The sequence below is a fragment of the Anolis sagrei genome, chromosome 13 (genome assembly GCF_037176765.1).
Source record: "Anolis sagrei isolate rAnoSag1 chromosome 13, rAnoSag1.mat, whole genome shotgun sequence".
NCBI classification, from domain to species: Eukaryota; Metazoa; Chordata; class Lepidosauria; order Squamata; family Dactyloidae; genus Anolis; species Anolis sagrei.
The window spans coordinates 1,796,627-1,815,003 of NC_090033.1; the positions used below are offsets into that span (position 1 = coordinate 1,796,627).

The 18,377-nt window shown below is 39.7% G+C and overlaps 1 protein-coding gene across 2 annotated transcripts in view; it reads left to right on the plus strand.

The window, feature by feature from the left end:
* LOC132764863 (cyclin-dependent kinase 11B) overlaps positions 1-18,377 on the plus strand; it is a 43,588-nt gene that overhangs the window by 15,596 nt on the left and 9,615 nt on the right. The window contains exons 8-16 of one of the 2 annotated variants that reach the window (XM_067472955.1): positions 531-626; positions 6,526-6,681; positions 6,857-6,922; positions 9,702-9,877; positions 11,651-11,741; positions 13,335-13,456; positions 14,532-14,637; positions 14,732-14,853; positions 16,853-16,960. In XM_067472955.1, the coding sequence (XP_067329056.1) occupies positions 531-626; positions 6,526-6,681; positions 6,857-6,922; positions 9,702-9,877; positions 11,651-11,741; positions 13,335-13,456; positions 14,532-14,637; positions 14,732-14,853; positions 16,853-16,960 (1,043 nt within the window). The remainder of the gene's footprint in view (positions 1-530; positions 627-6,525; positions 6,682-6,856; positions 6,923-9,701; positions 9,878-11,650; positions 11,742-13,334; positions 13,457-14,531; positions 14,638-14,731; positions 14,854-16,852; positions 16,961-18,377) is intronic. The other variant, XM_067472956.1, reaches the window with a different exon arrangement.

The following is an 18,377-nucleotide window of genomic DNA, read 5'->3' on the forward strand; positions in this document are numbered from 1 at the left end:
TTATTTCTAAATCCTTGTGTGTTACTGTTTATTAGTTATTGTTTATATGTGATTTATATTAATTGTATTGTATTTATTGTTTTTGTTTATTGATGTACTGTTGGGCTTGGCCTCATGTAAGCCGCTCCGAGTCCCTTGGGGAGATAATAATAATAATAATAATAATAATGATAATAATACTTTATTTCTACCCCGCCACCATCTCCCCAATGGGGACTCGGAGCGGCTTACATGGGGCCAAGCCCGGACAACATAATACAGCAATAAAATCAAAGCATATACAACAGACAACAACAACATTAACAAAATGACAATAATAAAATAATAAAATAATAATATTAATAATAAAATAAAAATTCCAATAGGGGTATAAATGAATTATTATTATTATTATTATTATTATTATTATTATTATTATATCAAGCAGTGATCTTCCCCCGCTTCCCTGTGTCCAGCTGCCATTGCAGTTCTCTTACTCGTCACTGACATTTCTTCAAGCGATCGTCTCTCTCTTCTGTTTCCATTCACAGTGAAGGAGGAGAAGCCCGAAGAGCGGGACCCGCTTTCAGATCTGCAGGACATCAGCGACAGTGAGCGGAAAACAAGCTCGGCTGAGACGTCATCAGGTCACTATTACTGAAAGGAGAAAGGATTATTTATTTATTTATTTTAAACATTGATATTCCGCCCTTCTCACCCCGAAGGGGACTCAGGGCGGAACACAGCATATACATGGCAAACATTCAATGCCTGGATACAATACATAAACATTAAAAAAACATTTATCAAAATATTAAAATACACCATTTAAAACCGTCCTAGCCATCCGCATCAAATCCAATTGACCCTGTCACCTTTCCTATTGCCGCTTCATTGCCCTGACCCGTAAGCTTGGTCCCACAGCCAAGTTTTGACCATCCCTCTAAAGGACAGGAGGGAGGGGGCCGACCTGATCTCACCAGGAAGGGAGTTCCATAGCCGGGGAGCCATCACCGAGAAGGCCCTGTCTCTTGTGCCTGTGACAATGGCGGGACGGAAAGCAGGGCCTCCCCGGAGGATCTGAATCTCCGCGGTGGTTCATAGGGGGAGATGCGTTCAGACAGGTAATTTAGGCCAGGGCCATTTAGGGCTTGATAGGCCAAAGCCAGCACTTTGAATTGTGCCCGGTAGCAAACTGGCAGCCAGTGGAGCTGACGTAACATGGGAGTTGTATGCTCCCTGTATGCTGCCCCAGTTATTAACTTGGTTGCCTCTCATTGGACTATTTGAAGCTTCCAAGCAGTCTTCAAAGGCAGCCCCACGTAGAGTGCATTGCAGTAGTCTATCCTAGATGTAATGAGAGCGTGGACTACCGTGGCCAAGTCTGGCTTCCCAAGGTACGGGTGCAGCTGGCGCACAAGTTTTAATTGTGCGAACGCTCTCCTGGCCACCGCTACAACCTGGGATTCCAGGCTCAGTGATGGGTCCAGGAGGACCCCCAAGCTGCGAACCTGGGCCTTCAAGGGGAGTGTGACCCCGTCCGGCACAGGTTGTGACCCTATACCCTGTTTGGCCTCACGACTGACCCGGAGGACCTCTGTCTTGTCTGGATTCAACTTCAATTTGCTCGCCCTCATCCAGACCGTCACAGCGGCCAGGCACCGGTTCAGGACTTGGACAGCATCCTTCGCATCTGGTGGAAATGAGTGATAGAGTTGGACGTCATCTGCGTACAGATGGCATCGAACTCCAAAACTCCGGATGATCTCACCCAGCGGCTTCATGTAGATGTTAAACAACATGGGGGACAATACAGAGATTATGGATCCCTTTCAAGCAGGGGCCATGTTGGAGGGTGTTTCGGGCCATTCTCCTGCCTGGTTCTCTTTTTGACAAAGGGTTACTTGGATGAGACGTGGTCATAAATGTTAGTTTTAATACTGGTGGATACCTGCTTCAACCTTTATATCTCACCAGAGAATGTACCAGTCTGATTTTATAATGATAATATGGTAATAATAACAATTATTATTATTATTATTTGAAACACAACAAGATGGGTCTACTCTGCTGGCTGTTTAATTAGATCACACGTTGGACACTTCCCAAGTGTCTATTATTATTATTATTATTATTATTATCATTATTATTATTAGAAACACAACAAGATGAGTCCACAGCAGACACGCTATTGGCTGTTGTATTGGATGACACGTCGGACATTTCCCAAGTGTCTATTATTATTATTATTATTATTATTATTATTATTATTATTTGAAACACAGCAAGATGAGTCCACAGCAGACACTCTATTGGCTGTTGTATTGGATGACACGTCGGACATTTCCCAAGTGTCTATTATTATTATTATTATTATTATCATTATTATTATTAGAAACACAACAAGATGAGTCCACAGCAGACACTCTATTGGCTGTTGTATTGGATGACACGTCGGACATTTCCCAAGTGTCTATTATTATTATTATTATTATTATTATTATTATTATTATTATTTGAAACACAACAAGATGAGTCCACAGCAGACACTCTATTGGCTGTTGTATTGGATGACACGTCGGACATTTCCCAAGTGTCTATTATTATTATTATTATTATTATTATTATTATTATTTGAAACACAGCAAGATGAGTCCACAGCAGACACTCTATTGGCTGTTGTATTGGATGACACGTCGGACATTTCCCAAGTGTCTATTATTATTATTATTATTATTATCATTATTATTATTAGAAACACAACAAGATGAGTCCACAGCAGACACTCTATTGGCTGTTGTATTGGATGACACGTCGGACATTTCCCAAGTGTCTATTATTATTATTATTATTATTATTATTATTATTATTATTATTTGAAACACAACAAGATGAGTCCACAGCAGACACTCTATTGGCTGTTGTATTGGATGACACGTCGGACATTTCCCAAGTGTCTATTATTATTATTATTATTATTATTATTATCATTATTATTATTTGAAACACAGCAAGATGAGTCCACAGCAGACACTCTATTGGCTGTTGTATTGGATGACACGTCGGACATTTCCCAAGTGTCTATTATTATTATTATTATTATTATCATTATTATTATTAGAAACACAACAAGATGAGTCCACAGCAGACACTCTATTGGCTGTTGTATTGGATGACACGTCGGACATTTCCCAAGTGTCTATTATTATTATTATTATTATTATTATTATTATTATTATTTGAAACACAACAAGATGAGTCCACAGCAGACACTCTATTGGCTGTTGTATTGGATGACACGTCGGACATTTCCCAAGTGTCTATTATTATTATTATTATTATTATTATTATTATTATCATTATTATTATTTGAAACACAGCAAGATGAGTCCACAGCAGACACTCTATTGGCTGTTGTATTGGATGACACGTCGGACATTTCCCAAGTGTCTATTATTATTATTATTATTATTATCATTATTATTATTAGAAACACAACAAGATGAGTCCACAGCAGACACTCTATTGGCTGTTGTATTGGATGACACGTCGGACATTTCCCAAGTGTCTATTATTATTATTATTATTATTATTATTATTATTATTATTATTTGAAACACAACAAGATGAGTCCACAGCAGACACTCTATTGGCTGTTGTATTGGATGACACGTCGGACATTTCCCAAGTGTCTATTATTATTATTATTATTATTATTATTATCATTATTATTATTTGAAACACAGCAAGATGAGTCCACAGCAGACACACTATTGGCTGTTGTATTGGATGACACGTCGGACATTTCCCAAGTGTCTATTATTATTATTATTATTATTATCATTATTATTATTAGAAACACAACAAGATGAGTCCACAGCAGACACTCTATTGGCTGTTGTATTGGATGACACGTCGGACATTTCCCAAGTGTCTATTATTATTATTATTATTATTATTATTATTATTATTATTATTAGAAACACAACAAGATGAGTCCACAGCAGACACTCTATTGGCTGTTGTATTGGATGACACGTCGGACATTTCCCAAGTGTCTATTATTATTATTATTATTATTATTATCATTATTATTATTAGAAACACAACAAGATGAGTCCACAGCAGACACTCTATTGGCTGTTGTATTGGATGACACGTCGGACATTTCCCAAGTGTCTATTATTATTATTATTATTATTATTATTATTATTATCATTATTATTATTAGAAACACAACAAGATGAGTCCACAGCAGACACTCTATTGGCTGTTGTATTGGATCACACGTCGGACATTTCCCAAGTGTCTATTATTATTATTATTATTATTATTATCATTATTATTATTAGAAACACAACAAGATGAGTCCACAGCAGACACTCTATTGGCTGTTGTATTGGATCACACGTCGGACATTTCCCAAGTGTCTATTATTATTATTATTATCATTATTATTATTAGAAACACAACAAGATGAGTCCACAGCAGACACTCTATTGGCTGTTGTATTGGATCACACGTCGGACATTTCCCAAGTGTCTATTATTATTATTATTATCATTATTATTATTAGAAACACAACAAGATGAGTCCACAGCAGACACTCTATTGGCTGTTGTATTGGATCACACGTCGGACATTTCCCAAGTGTCTATTATTATTATTATTATCATTATTATTATTAGAAACACAACAAGATGAGTCCACAGCAGACACTCTATTGGCTGTTGTATTGGATCACACGTCGGACATTTCCCAAGTGTCTATTATTATTATTATTATTATTATTATTATTATTATTATTAGAAACGCAACAAGATGAGTCCACAGCAGACATTCTATTGGCTGTTGTATTGGATCACACGTCAGACACTTCCCAAGTGTCTGTTATTACTATTATTATTATTATCATCATTATCATCATCATTATGTCCATATAAAAGCCTGAGCCAGCCTCACATCAGTTACACAAAATAACAATAATGATGATGATGATGATGATGACTATTATTATTATTGTTGTTGTTGTTGTTATTTACTGGATTGGGGACCCGACAATGCCCGGGCTATTTGAAAAATGTTTGTTTTGGGGTGTTGGGTAGTATCCATTTGGTAATTTTTAGCTTCATTTCTTAGAAAAAAGCCAGTCTCTCCTGTTGTTTTTAATGAGTGCTCCCATTAAAAATGCATAAGGAAGTAGGTGAACTGCAATTCCCCAAAATTGTGGTCCAATTATTCCAAACCCCATGAAGATTTAAAGTTGGCCATGTTGGGTCTGTGTGCCATGTTTGGTCCAGATCCGACGTTGACCGCGCTCAGTGTTCTCTTGGTGCAGGTGAACTACAACTCCCATATGCCAAAGACTATCACCCTCAAAGTTGTTGGGTCTGTGTGAAAATTTGGCCCTGGTTCATTGTCATTGGGGGTCACAGTTCTGTGTCTTGATGCAGGTGAACTACAACTCCCATGCCAAAGACAATCACCCCCAAAGTTGGCCATGATGAGTCTGTGTTCCAAGTTTGGTCCAGATCCAATGTTAACTACGCTCAGTGTTCTCTTGGTGCGGGTGAACTACAACTCCCATATGCCAAAGACAATCACCCCCAAAGTTGGCCATGTTGGGTCAGTGTGCCAAGTTTGGTCCAAATCCGATATTGACTACAGTCAGTGTTCCCTCGGTGCGGGTGAACTACAACTCCAATATACCAAAGACAATCGCCTCCAGAGTTGGCCATGTTGGGTCTGTGTGCCAAGTTTGGTCCAGGTTCATTGTCATTGTGCCAAGTTTGGTCCAGGTTCATTGTCACTGTGCCAAGTTTGGTCCAGGTTCATTGTCATTGTGCCAAGTTTGGTCCAGGTTCATTGTCACTGTGCCAAGTTTGGTCCAGGTTCATTGTCATTGTGCCAAGTTTGGTCCAGGTTCATTGTCATTGTGCCAAGTTTGGTCCAGGTTCATTGTCATTGTGCCAAGTTTGGTCCAGGTTCATTGTCACTGTGCCAAGTTTGGTCCAGGTTCATTGTCATTGTGCCAAGTTTGGTCCAGGTTCATTGTCATTGTGCCAAGTTTGGTCCAGGTTCATTGTCACTGTGCCAAGTTTGGTCCAGGTTCATTGTCATTGTGCCAAGTTTGGTCCAGGTTCATTGTCATTGTGCCAAGTTTGGTCCAGGTCCATTATTATTGTGCCAAGTTTGGTCCAGGTTCATTGTCATTGTGCCAAGTTTGGTCCAGGTCCATTATTATTGTGCCAAGTTTGGTCCAGGTTCATTGTCATTGTGCCAAGTTTGGTCCAGGTCCATTATTATTGTGCCAAGTTTGGTCCAGGTTCATTGTCATCAGTTCTGTGTCTTGATGCCGGGTGAACTACAACTTCCATCACGTTGAGTCAGTCCCCCGAGCTCCTCCAGTATGTTCAGTTGCCATAGGGAAGGGTTAAGGAAGAGGCAGTGGGTGCGGTCATGAAAATTCCACACCAGTGGAGAGAGAAAGGAACACTGGGATGTGGGGGTCTCTTCCAACTCTATGATTCTATCCTCCTGATGCAGGGGAGTCCGCCTCCGGCTCAGAAGAGGAGGAGGAAGAAGAAGAGGAAGAGGAGGAGGAGTCGAGTAGCGAAGAATCCGAGGAGGAGGAGGAAGAGGAGGAGGAGGAAGACGAGGAGACGGGAAGCAACTCCGAAGAAGTGTCTGAGCAGTCGGCTGGTGAGTGATCTATTCACGGTATCGACAGCACCCATAGAACTGCAAGGGGGACCCTTAGCCAAAGGTTGTGACTTTGTTGTGGTTCAGAACAGCATTCACTCAGCCTGTGTTCTTATGTGCGGGGTACCTTTTGGGCTTTGTTTTTCAAAAGCTTTCCTTTCTGTTTGCCTTCCAGAAGAGGTGAGCGAAGACGAAATGAGCGAAGAGGAGGAGAGGGAGAACGGAGACCACATCCCAGTTGGTAAGATAACACATCCCGGGTTCGTTTCTGTCTATTGGGATGCATCTCCTTTGGACACTTTTAATAGTTCGTGCTACCATCAGAACTCAAAAACCACGGGGGGAATTGACACCAAATTTGGGCACAAGACACCTAACGACCCAATGTATGTCCTCCACTCAAAAAAAATGATTTTGTCATTTGGGAGTTGTCGTTGCTGGGATGTATAGTTCACCTACAATCAAAGAGCATTCTGAACTCCACCAATGATGGAATTGGGCCAAACTTAGCACACAGGGCTCCCATGACCAACAGGAAAAACTGGAAGGGTTTGGTGGACATTGACCTTGAGTTTGGGAATTGTAGTTCACCCACATCCAGAGAGCACCGTGGACTCAAACAATTATAGTTCTGGACCAAACTTGGCACAAATATTCCATATGCCCAAATATGAACACAGATATATTATTGTTATTATTATTTATTATTTAAAACACTTATATTCCGCCCTTCTCACCCCGAAGGGGGCTCAGAGCGGAGCACAACATATACATATATAGCTACCGGGCCCAATTCAAAGTGCTGGCTTTGGCCTTTAAAGCCCTAAACGGTTCTGGCCCTACATATCTATCCGAACGTATCTCGGCCTATCAGCCCACCAGGACCCTAAGATCTTCGGGAGAGGCCCTTCTCTCCATCCCACCTGCTTCACAGGTGCGGCTCGCGGGAACGAGAGACAGGGCCTTTTCTGTGGTGGCCCCGCGGCTTTGGAATGCCCTCCCTATAGAGATAAGATCAGCCACCTCGCTGATGGCATTTCGGAAAAAACTGAAAACATGGATGTTTGAGCAAGCATTCGGCTAATCCGATGCGATGAAGTTTTTTGATCAAGGACTGGCAATCATAGACAACGAAATTGGATTATGATTTTAATTAAGAGATGCATTGGTCTGTATTGGTGGCCCAATACTGTGTATTGTATATGTATGTGTTTTATATTTTTAATCGGAATTATTGTTGTTTTTAAATGTTGTAAACCGCAATGAGTCGCCGTTTTAGGCTGAGATATTAGCGGTATACAAGTGTACTAAATAAATAAATAAATAAATAATACATGGCAAACATTCAATGCCTGGGTACGATACATAAACATTAAAAACATTATATAATACTAATACTCTGCTATGCTAATAATATATTGTATGTGCGTATAATATTCATCGTAATATTACAATATAATACTAATACAGTATTATAATTATATTATATGTAATATTACTAATAATATTACATTATAGTGGTATAGTACAATATAATAATATATAATACTAATACTCTGCTATGCTAGTAATATAATATATTGTATGTACATATAATATTGTTCATAATATTACAATATAATTATAATATTACTATTAATATTACATTATAGTGGTATAGTACAATATAATAATATATAATACTAATACTCTGCTATGCTTGTAATATAATATATTGTATGTACATATAATATTGTTCATAATATTACAATATAATTATAATATTACTATTAATATTGCATTATAATGGTATAGTACAATATAGTATATAATACTAATACTCTGCTATGCTAATAATATAATGTGTGTACATATAATATTCATTGTAATATTACAATATACTTATAATATTACTAATAATATTGCATTATAGTGGTATAGTACAGTATAGTATATAATACTAATACTCTGCTATGCTAATAATATAATGTATGTACATATAATATTGATTGTAATATTACAATATACTTATAATATTACTAATAATAATGCATTATAGTGGTATAGTACAATATAGTAATACATAATACTAATACTCTGCTATGCTAATAATATAATATATTGTATGTACATATAATATTCATTGTAATATTGCAATGTAATACAATACTAATACAATAGCATAATTACATATATTATATTACATGTAATATTACTAATAATATTGCATTATAGTGGTATAGTACAATATAGTAATACATAATACTAATACTCTGCTATGCTAATAATATAATATATTGTATGTACATATAATATTCATTGTAATATTGCAATGTAATACAATACTAATACAATAGCATAATTACATATATTATATTACATGCAATATTACTAATAATATTGCATTATAGTGGTATAGTACAATATAGTAATACATAATACTAATACTCTGCTATGCTAATAATATAATGTATTGTATGTACATATAATATTCATTGTAATACTGCAATGTAATATAATACTAATACAATAGCATAATTACATATATTATATTACATGCAATATTACTAATAATATTGCATTATAGTGGTGTTGATTTATTTATGTATCGTGTCAAGAGCGAACCAAAACAAACAAACAAGACACAAAGTTTGCAGACTTGGTATTCTATTAAATGTCCTTTGACCAGTATCTGGCCACTTGGAGCGCCTCTGGTGTTGCTGCAAGAAGGTCCTCCATTGTGCATGTGGCCGGGCTCAGGTTGCATTGTAATAGGTGGTCTGTGGTTTGCTCTTCTACGCACTCGCATGTCGTGGACTCCACGTTGTGGCCCCATTTCTTAAGGTTGGCCCCGCATCTCGTGGTGCCCGAGCGCCTTCCAAGTTGCCCAGTTCCCTTTGTTTGTTTTGACCTACGGCTGACATATCCTTCCTCCCCACTTTATAAACACTGGGCAACATCCCTAATCGGTTCGATTATGTTCACGCTTTGAACCCCCAAAGCGTCCGCCAGTTTCCACAACGTGATTCTGATGTTTGAAGTTACAGAGTCGAGGTTTGACCGGGATTCTGCTGGGAGCGAAGGCGAGGAGGAGGACCCCGGGGACGCGACCCCGCAGTCGAACGCGATGACGGAAGGGGACTACCTCCCCGAATCGCCAATGTCGTCGCCGGTCGAGCTCAAGCAAGAGCTGCCCAAATACCTCCCGGCCCTTCAGGTGAGGAGAAGCATCACTCAGCCCCACTTCGAAACTTACCATCACTTACCTGCACTGTGCTTATAATATAATACAATATAATGTAATATAATAGAATATAGATAATATTATAATGTAATACAATATACTACTACTACTACTAATAATATATTATAATTATATATTTTATATTAAATGTAATATTACTAATAATATTATAGGTAAAGGTAAAGGTAGTCCCCTGACATTAAGTCCAGTCATGTCTGACTCTGGGGTGTGGTGCTCATCTCCATTTCTAAGCCGAAGAGCCAGCGTTGTCCGTAGACCCCTCCAAGGTCATGTGGCCAGCATGACTGCATGGAGCGCCGTTACCTTCCCACCGGAGCGGTACCTATTGATCTACTCACATTTGCATGTTTTCGAACTGCTAGGTTGGCAGAAGCTAGGGCTCACAGCGGAAGCTCACGCCGCTCCCCGGAATCGAACCTGCGACCTTTTGATCAACAAGCTCAGCAGCTGAATGCTTTAACTCACTGCGCCACCGGGAATAATATTATAGTATAATGTAATTTATAATATTAATATTGTGCTATGATAATAATATAATGTATTGTATTTACTTTTTACTTGTAAGACCTTCTCAGTCTCTTTGGGGTGAGAAGAGTGGCATATAAATATATAATATAGATAATATTATAATGTAATACAATATACTACTACTAATAATAATAATATATTATAATTATATATTTTATATTAAATATAATATTATAGTATAGTGTAATATATAATATTAATATTGTGCTATGGTAATAATATAATATATTGTATTTACTTTTTACTTGTAAGACGTTCTCAGTCCCCTTTGGGGTGAGAAGGGCGGCATATCAATGTCGTAAAAAAATAAAAATTATAGTACAATATAGTAATATAATATTGTGCTGTGGTAATAATATAATATATTGTATTTACATATTCCTCGTAACCCGCTCTGAGTCCCCTTTGGGGTGAGAAGGGCGGCATATAAATGTTGTAAATAAATAAAATAAATAAAAAAATAAATAATATTATAGTACAATATAGTAATATATAATATTAATATTGTGCTATGGTAATACTATATTATATATCGTATTTACTTTTTACTTGTAAGCCGCTCTGAGTCCCCTTTGGGGTGAGAACGGCGGCATAGAAATGTCGTAAATAAGTAAATAAATAATATTATAGTACAATATAGTAATATATAATATTAATATTGTGCTGTGGTAATAATATAATATATTGTATTTACATATTCCTCGTAAGCTGCTCCGAGTCCCCTTTGGGATGACAACGGCGGCATATAAATGTCGTAAATAAATAAAAATAAATAATAATATAGTACAATATAGTGATATATAATATTAATATTGTGCTATGGTAATAATATAATATATTGTATTTACTTTTTACTTGTAAGCCGCTCTGAGTCCCCTTTGGGGTGAGAAGGGCAGCATAGAAATGTCGTAAATAAATAAAAAATAATAATAATAATATTATAGTACAATATAGTGATATATAATATTAATATTGTGCTATGGTAATAATATAATATATTGTATTTACATTTTACTTGTAAGCCGCTCCATTTGGGGTGAGAAGGGCGGCATATATAAATAAATTGTAGTAAATAAATAACTTGACCATGCTGTGCCAGTCGTGTCCTCTTCTGTTTATCATTGGGGCGGGTTTAAATGCTCCAGTGATCTGTGTGTATACGTTACATCTTTCATTCCCTCTTCTTCTCTTTTCTAGGGATGTCGCAGCGTGGAAGAGTTTCAGTGTCTGAATCGGATCGAGGAAGGAACGTACGGAGTTGTTTACAGAGCCAAAGACAAGAAAACAGGTTGGTCTATTTATTTATTTCATTTTGAGACCTGGTGTTGCTTTGCAACATTTTGTCCTAGGCCAAATCCATGTTATATATATACTAGCTGTACCTGCCACGCGTTGCTGTGGCCAACCTTCCCTCCCTCTTTCTCCCCCTCTTTCTTTCTCTCCTCCCTTTCCTCCCTCTTTCTTTCCTTCCTTTCCTTTTTTTCTTTCCTTCTCTCGTTCCTTCCTTCTCCTCCCTTTTTCTTATCCTGCCTCTATTTCTCCTTTCTTCCTTCTCTACCTCTTTCTTTCCTTTCTTCATTCGCTCTTTGCTTCCATCCTTTCTTCCTTCTTTCTTTCCTTCTTTCCTTCTCTCCCTATTTCTCTCCTTTCCTTCCTTCTCTTTGTTTTCCCTTCCTTCCCCCGTTTTTCTTTTCCTTCCTCTATTTCTCCTTTCTTCCTTCTCTACCTCTTTCTTCTTCGCTCTTTGCTTCCATCCTTCCTTCCTTCCTTCTCTCTTTCCTTCTTTCCTTCTCTCCCTATTTCTCTCCTTTCCTTCCTTCTCTTCGTTTTCCCTTCCTTCCCCCGTTTTTCTTTTCCTTCCTCTCTTTCTCCTTTCTTCCTTCTCTACCTCTTTCTTTCCTTTCTTCATTCGCTCTTTGCTTACATCTTTCCTTCCTTCTTTCTTTCCTTCTCTCCCTATTTCTCTCCTTTCCTTCCTTCTCTTCGTTTTCCCTTCCTTCCCCCGTTTTTCTTTTCCTTCCTCTCTTTCTCCTTTCTTTCTTCTCTACCTCTTTCTTTCCTTTCTTCATTCGCTCTTTGCTTCCATCCTTTCTTCCTTCTTTCTTTCCTTCTTTCCTTCTCTCCCTATTTCTCTCCTTTCCTTCCTTCTCTTTGTTTTCCCTTCCTTCCCCCGTTTTTCTTTTCCTTCCTCTATTTCTCCTTTCTTCCTTCTCTACCTCTTTCTTTCCTTTCTTCATTCACTCTTTGCTTCCATCCTTCCTTCCTTCTTTCTTTCTTTCCTTCTCTCCCTATTTCTCTCCTTTCCTTCCTTCTCTTCGTTTTCCCTTCCTTCCCCCGTTTTTCTTTTCCTTCCTCTCTTTCTCCTTTCTTCCTTCTCTACCTCTTTCTTTCCTTTCTTCATTCACTCTTTGCTTCCATCCTTCCTTCCTTCTTTCTTTCTTTCCTTCTCTCCCTATTTCTCTCCTTTCCTTCCTTCTCTTCGTTTTACCTTCCTTCCCCCCTTTTTCTTTTCCTTCCTCTCTTTCTCCTTTCTTCCTTCTCTACCTCTTTCTTTCCTTTCTTCATTCACTCTTTGCTTCCATCCTTCCTTCCTTCTTTCTTTCTTTCCTTCTCTCCCTATTTCTCTCCTTTCCTTCCTTCTCTTCGTTTTCCCTTCCTTCCCCCCTTTTTCTTTTCCTTCCTCTCTTTCTCATTTCTTCCTTCTCTACCTCTTTCTTCTTCGCTCTTTGCTTCCATCCTTCCTTCTCTCTTTCCTCCTTTGCTTCTTTCCTTTTTTATCTCCCTTCGTAGTGGTCCATGCGGAAACTTTTCCTCCCTGTTTCCCTTGGTTAAGAGCAAGCTTTGGTCTGTGAGGTGTTGTAAAACTAACTATTCTTTCCAGATGAGATTGTGGCCCTGAAGCGGCTGAAAATGGAGAAGGAGAAAGAAGGCTTCCCAATTACCTCCTTGAGGGAAATCAACACCATCTTGAAAGCTCAGCACCCAAACATCGTCACCGTCAGGGTAAGGCCACCACTGTCTTCCCTTAACGCCCTCTTCGGCTTAGAAATGGAGATGAACACCACCCCCCAGAGTCGTACTTGACTAGACTTAATGTCAAGAGCAAACCTTTACCTTTGCTATTATTTATTTATTTATTATTGTTATTATTATTATCACCTTCTCTGGAAATTTTCAAGTAGAGGCTGGATGACTATCTGTTGGGAGTGCTTTGATTGCATCTTTGATTGCATCTTTATTTATTTCACATTTACACATGGCTGTGGCCAACCTTCCCTCCCTCTTTCTCTCCTTCCTTCCTTCCTTCCTTTCTTCCTTTCTCTCTCTCTCTCTCCTTCCTTCCTTCTTTCCTTCCCTCCCTCTTTTTCTTTCCCTTCTTCTTTCTTCCTTCTCTTCCTGTTTCTTTTCTCGCTTCCTTTGCCCTTTGGTTCCACCCCTCCTTGTCTCTTTCCTTCCTTCCCTCCCTCTTTCTCTTCTTCCTTCCTTCCTTCCTTCCTTCCTTTCTTCCTTCCTTTCTCTCTCTCTCTCTCCTTCCTTCCTTCCTTCTTTCCTTCCCTCCCTTTTTCTTTCCCTTCTTCTTTCTTCCTTCTCTTCCTGTTTCTTTTCTCGCTTCCTTTGCCCTTTGGTTCCACCCCTCCTTGTCTCTTTCCTTCCTTCCCTCCCTCTTTCTCTCCTTCCTTCCTTCCTTCCTTCCTTCCTTCCTTCCTTCCATCTTCCCTTCCCTCCCTCTTTTTCTTTCCCTTCTTCTTTCTTCCTTCTCTACCTGTTTCTTTTCTCGCTTCCTTTGCTCTTTGGTTCCACCCTTCCTTGTCTCTTTCCTTCCTTCCCTCCCTCTGTCTCTCTTTTGTTCCTTCTCTCCTTCCTTCCCTTTATCTTTCCTTCCTTCTTTCATTTTTTTATTTCCTTCTCCCCTTCTTTCTTTTCTTCTTTCTCTCCTTCTTTCGCTCTTTCTCTCCCCCATATCTTCTCTCCTTCCTTTCTTCCTTCCCCCTTTCTGTGTATATGTGTTTTGTGTGTGTATATATGCATACACGTGTTGTTGTCATTGATCCTTACCTGGCTCCTTCTTCATTTCCAGGAGATTGTGGTTGGGAGCAACATGGACAAGATCTACATTGTGATGAATTACGTGGAACATGATCTCAAGAGCCTCATGGAGACCATGAAGCAGCCGTTCCTACCAGGTAGGAGAGGCTTCGCGCGTTCCCAAAGCCTTTTATGAACAGGAAGGCGCAAGCAAGCGGGCCTTGACTTTCCCCCTCTGTTTACGTGTTGCAGGTGAAGTGAAAACCCTGATGATCCAGCTCTTGCGGGGCGTCAAACACCTTCACGACAACTGGATCCTTCACCGGGATTTGAAAACCTCCAACTTGCTGTTGAGCCACGCCGGCATTTTGAAAGTGAGGCTTTTGTTCTCATTTCTCTAGAAACTAATCTCACACTATTCTACGTGGTCGGCTTTGATCACTCCGAATGTTCTTCCCATTTTTATTTATCTACCTAGCTTGGAGAGGCAGGTGACAAATAATAATAATAATAATAATAATAATAATAATAATAATAATATAATTTAATAATAATAATTTTACTACCCGGCATTGCGCAGGTTATTTTCAAAAGTCAATGTTTAAATTGTACACAATGCATAAGGTTGTGGGAGAACTACATCTCCCATCATGCCTGGTTAACCCCGAAAAATTCCATCAATAGTTAAAGTTTATTATTTTGGGCAAATTTGCTCTAGATGCCTCATTTGTGGGGTTGAGTGTGCTCTCTGGCTGTAGGGTAAACTACAACTCCCACTATGGTGAGTCAGTCCTCTCAAATCCCTACAGTAGGGTGAGTTAGTCATGGGGGTTCTGTGTGCCAAGTTTGATCCAGGTCCATCATTGGTGAAGCTCAAAGTTTTCCTAGTTCTGAGTGAACTACAACTCCCAGAAGGAAGATCAGTGTCTCCCCCCCCCCCCCCCCCAAAAAAAACCCTCCTCCAGTAGATTGAGTCACTCATTGGAGGTTCTGTGTGCCAAGTTTGATCCAGGTCCATCATTGATGGAGCTCAAAGTTTTCCTAGTTTTGAGTGAACTACAACTCCCAGAAGGAAGTTCAGTTCCCCCCCCCACCCGCAAAAAAAACAACAAACCCCTCCTCCAGTAGATTGAGTCACTCATTGGAGGTTCTGTGTGCCAAGTTTGATCTAGGTCCATCATTGGTGGAGGTCACAGTTTCTCTGGTAGGTGAACTACAACTCCCAGAAAGGAAGGACAGTTGTCCCATTCCCCCCATCACCCCCCCCCCCCCAAATCCAGTAATCAAATTTCAGTATACCAAATATGTGTGCCAAGTTTGGTTCAGATCCATCGATGTTTGGGTTCACAGAACTCTCTGGGTGTAGGTGAACTACAACTCCCCCATAATGCCCAGGCTAATTTCCCCCAAAGACTTCTACTATTTTGTCCTGGTCATGGGGGGTTTTGTGTGCCAAGTTTGGTCCAGTTCCATCTTTGGTGGAATTCAGACTGCTCATTGATTTCAGGTGAACTATAAATCCCAGTACCTACAACTCCAAAATGTCCAGACCAATCCCCCTCCAAACCCACCAGTATTCAAATGTGGGCATATCAGGTATGCATGTCAAGTTTGGCCCAGATCCATCATTGTTTGGGTTCATAGTGCACTCTGGATATAGGTGAACTACAACTCCTATAAATCCCTCCAAAGGCAGCTATTGCACATGGTAAGAAAATCCCATACATTGAGGAGTGTGCCTTCATATTAGGATCTAGCTGTTTAGCATTAGTGGAATATTATTATTATTATTATTATTATTATTATTATTATTGTTACATTCATTATTTTACTTTCTTTCTTATTATTGGAAGGATATTATTGGTTCTTTGATACTTTGTGCTGGCTTTTCCAAGTCTTGAGAGCTTATTTCTTCAACTTTTGACTCAGTTTCCTCAACCTTAGACTTCTTAAATTGAGTTTGCCCAACCTTAGATGTTGAAGATGTTGCAGCCTCGAGACTCCTAGGCACATTTAGCCTAACTAAATGGCTGCAACAACAACAACAACAACAATGGGGATCTTGTTTGCTGTGTACTAATCTTGTTGTGTATAATAATAATAATAATATAATATAATAATAAGATATAATAATAATGTAATAATAATAATAATAATAATAATAATACTAGTTTTCTGGGGATCTTGTTTGCTGTGTACTAATCTTGTTGTGTATAATAATATAATATAATAATAATAATAATAATAATAATAGTAATAATAATACTAGTTTTCCGGGGATCTTGTTTGCTGTGTACTAATCTTGTGTATAATAATAATAATAATAATAATAATAATAATAATACAAATTATACTAATTTTCCTTCCTTTCAGGTAGGAGACTTTGGCCTGGCCCGTGAATATGGTTCCCCTCTGAAGCCGTACACTCCCGTTGTGGTGACGTTATGGTACAGGGCACCGGAACTGTTGCTTGGAGCCAAGGTGTGTGGCTTCATAGACTTCCCTTCATACTTTTGAGCTTTGAAAAAGGCCTCTGGTCAGAACTCACCCAGATGGACATCTTTTGGGAGTACTTTGTTTGTGTGGCAGAAGGGGGTTGGACTGGATGGCCATCTGTTGGGAGTGCTTTGGTTGTGTGGCAGATGGAGGTTGGACTGGATGGCCACTTGTTGGTCATACTTTGGTTGTGTGGCAGAAGGGGGTTGGACTGGATGGCCGTCTATTGGGAGTGCTTTGTTTGTATGGCAGAAGGGGGTTGGACTAGATGGCCACTTGTTGGTCGTACTTTGGTTGTGTGGCAGAAAGGGGTTGGACTGGATGGCCATCTATTGGGTGCTTTGTTTGTGTGACAGAAGGGGGTTGGACTGGATGGTCATCTATTGGGAGTGCTTTGTTTGTATGGCAGAGGGGGGTTGGACTAGATGGCCACTTGTTGGTTGTACTTTGGTTGTGTGGCAGAAAGGGATTGGACTGGATGGCCATCTACTGGGAGTGCTTTGTTTGTATGGCAGAGGGGGGTTGGACTAGATGGCCACTTGTTGGTCGTACTTTGGTTGTGTGGCAGAAAGGGGTTGGACTGGATGGCCATCTATTGGGTGCTTTGTTTGTGTGGCAGAAGGGGGTTGGACTGGATGGTCATCTATTGGGAGTGCTTTGTTTGTATGGCAGAGGGGGGTTGGACTAGATGGCCACTTGTTGGTTGTACTTTGGTTGTGTGGCAGAAAGGGATTGGACTGGATGGCCATCTACTGGGAGTGCTTTGTTTGTATGGCAGAGGGGGGTTGGACTAGATGGCCACTTCTTGGTCGTACTTTGGTTGTGTGGCAGAAAGGGATTGGACTGGATGGCCATCTATTGGGAGTGCTTTGTTTGTATGGCAGAGGGGGGTTGGACTAGATGGCCACTTCTTGGTCGTACTTTGGTTGTGTGGCAGAAAGGGATTGGACTGGATGGCCATCTACTGGGAGTGCTTTGTTTGTGTGGCAGAACGGGGTTGGACTGGATGGTCATCTATTGGGAGTGCTTTGTTTGTGTGGCAGAACGGGGTTGAACTGGATGGCCATCTATTGGGAGTGCTTTGTTTGTGTGGCAGAAAGGGATTGGACTGGATGGCCATCTATTGGGAGTGCTTTGTTTGTATGGCAGAGGGGGGTTGGACTAGATGGCCACTTGTTGGTCGTACTTTGGTTGTGTGGCAGAAAGGGATTGGACTGGATGGCCATCTATTGGGAGTGCTTTGTTTGTGTGGCAGAACGGGGTTGAACTGGATGGCCATCTATTGGGAGTGCTTTGTTTGTGTGGCAGAAAGGGATTGGACTGGATGGCCATCTATTGGGAGTGCTTTGTTTGTATGGCAGAGGGGGGTTGGACTAGATGGCCACTTGTTGGTCGTACTTTG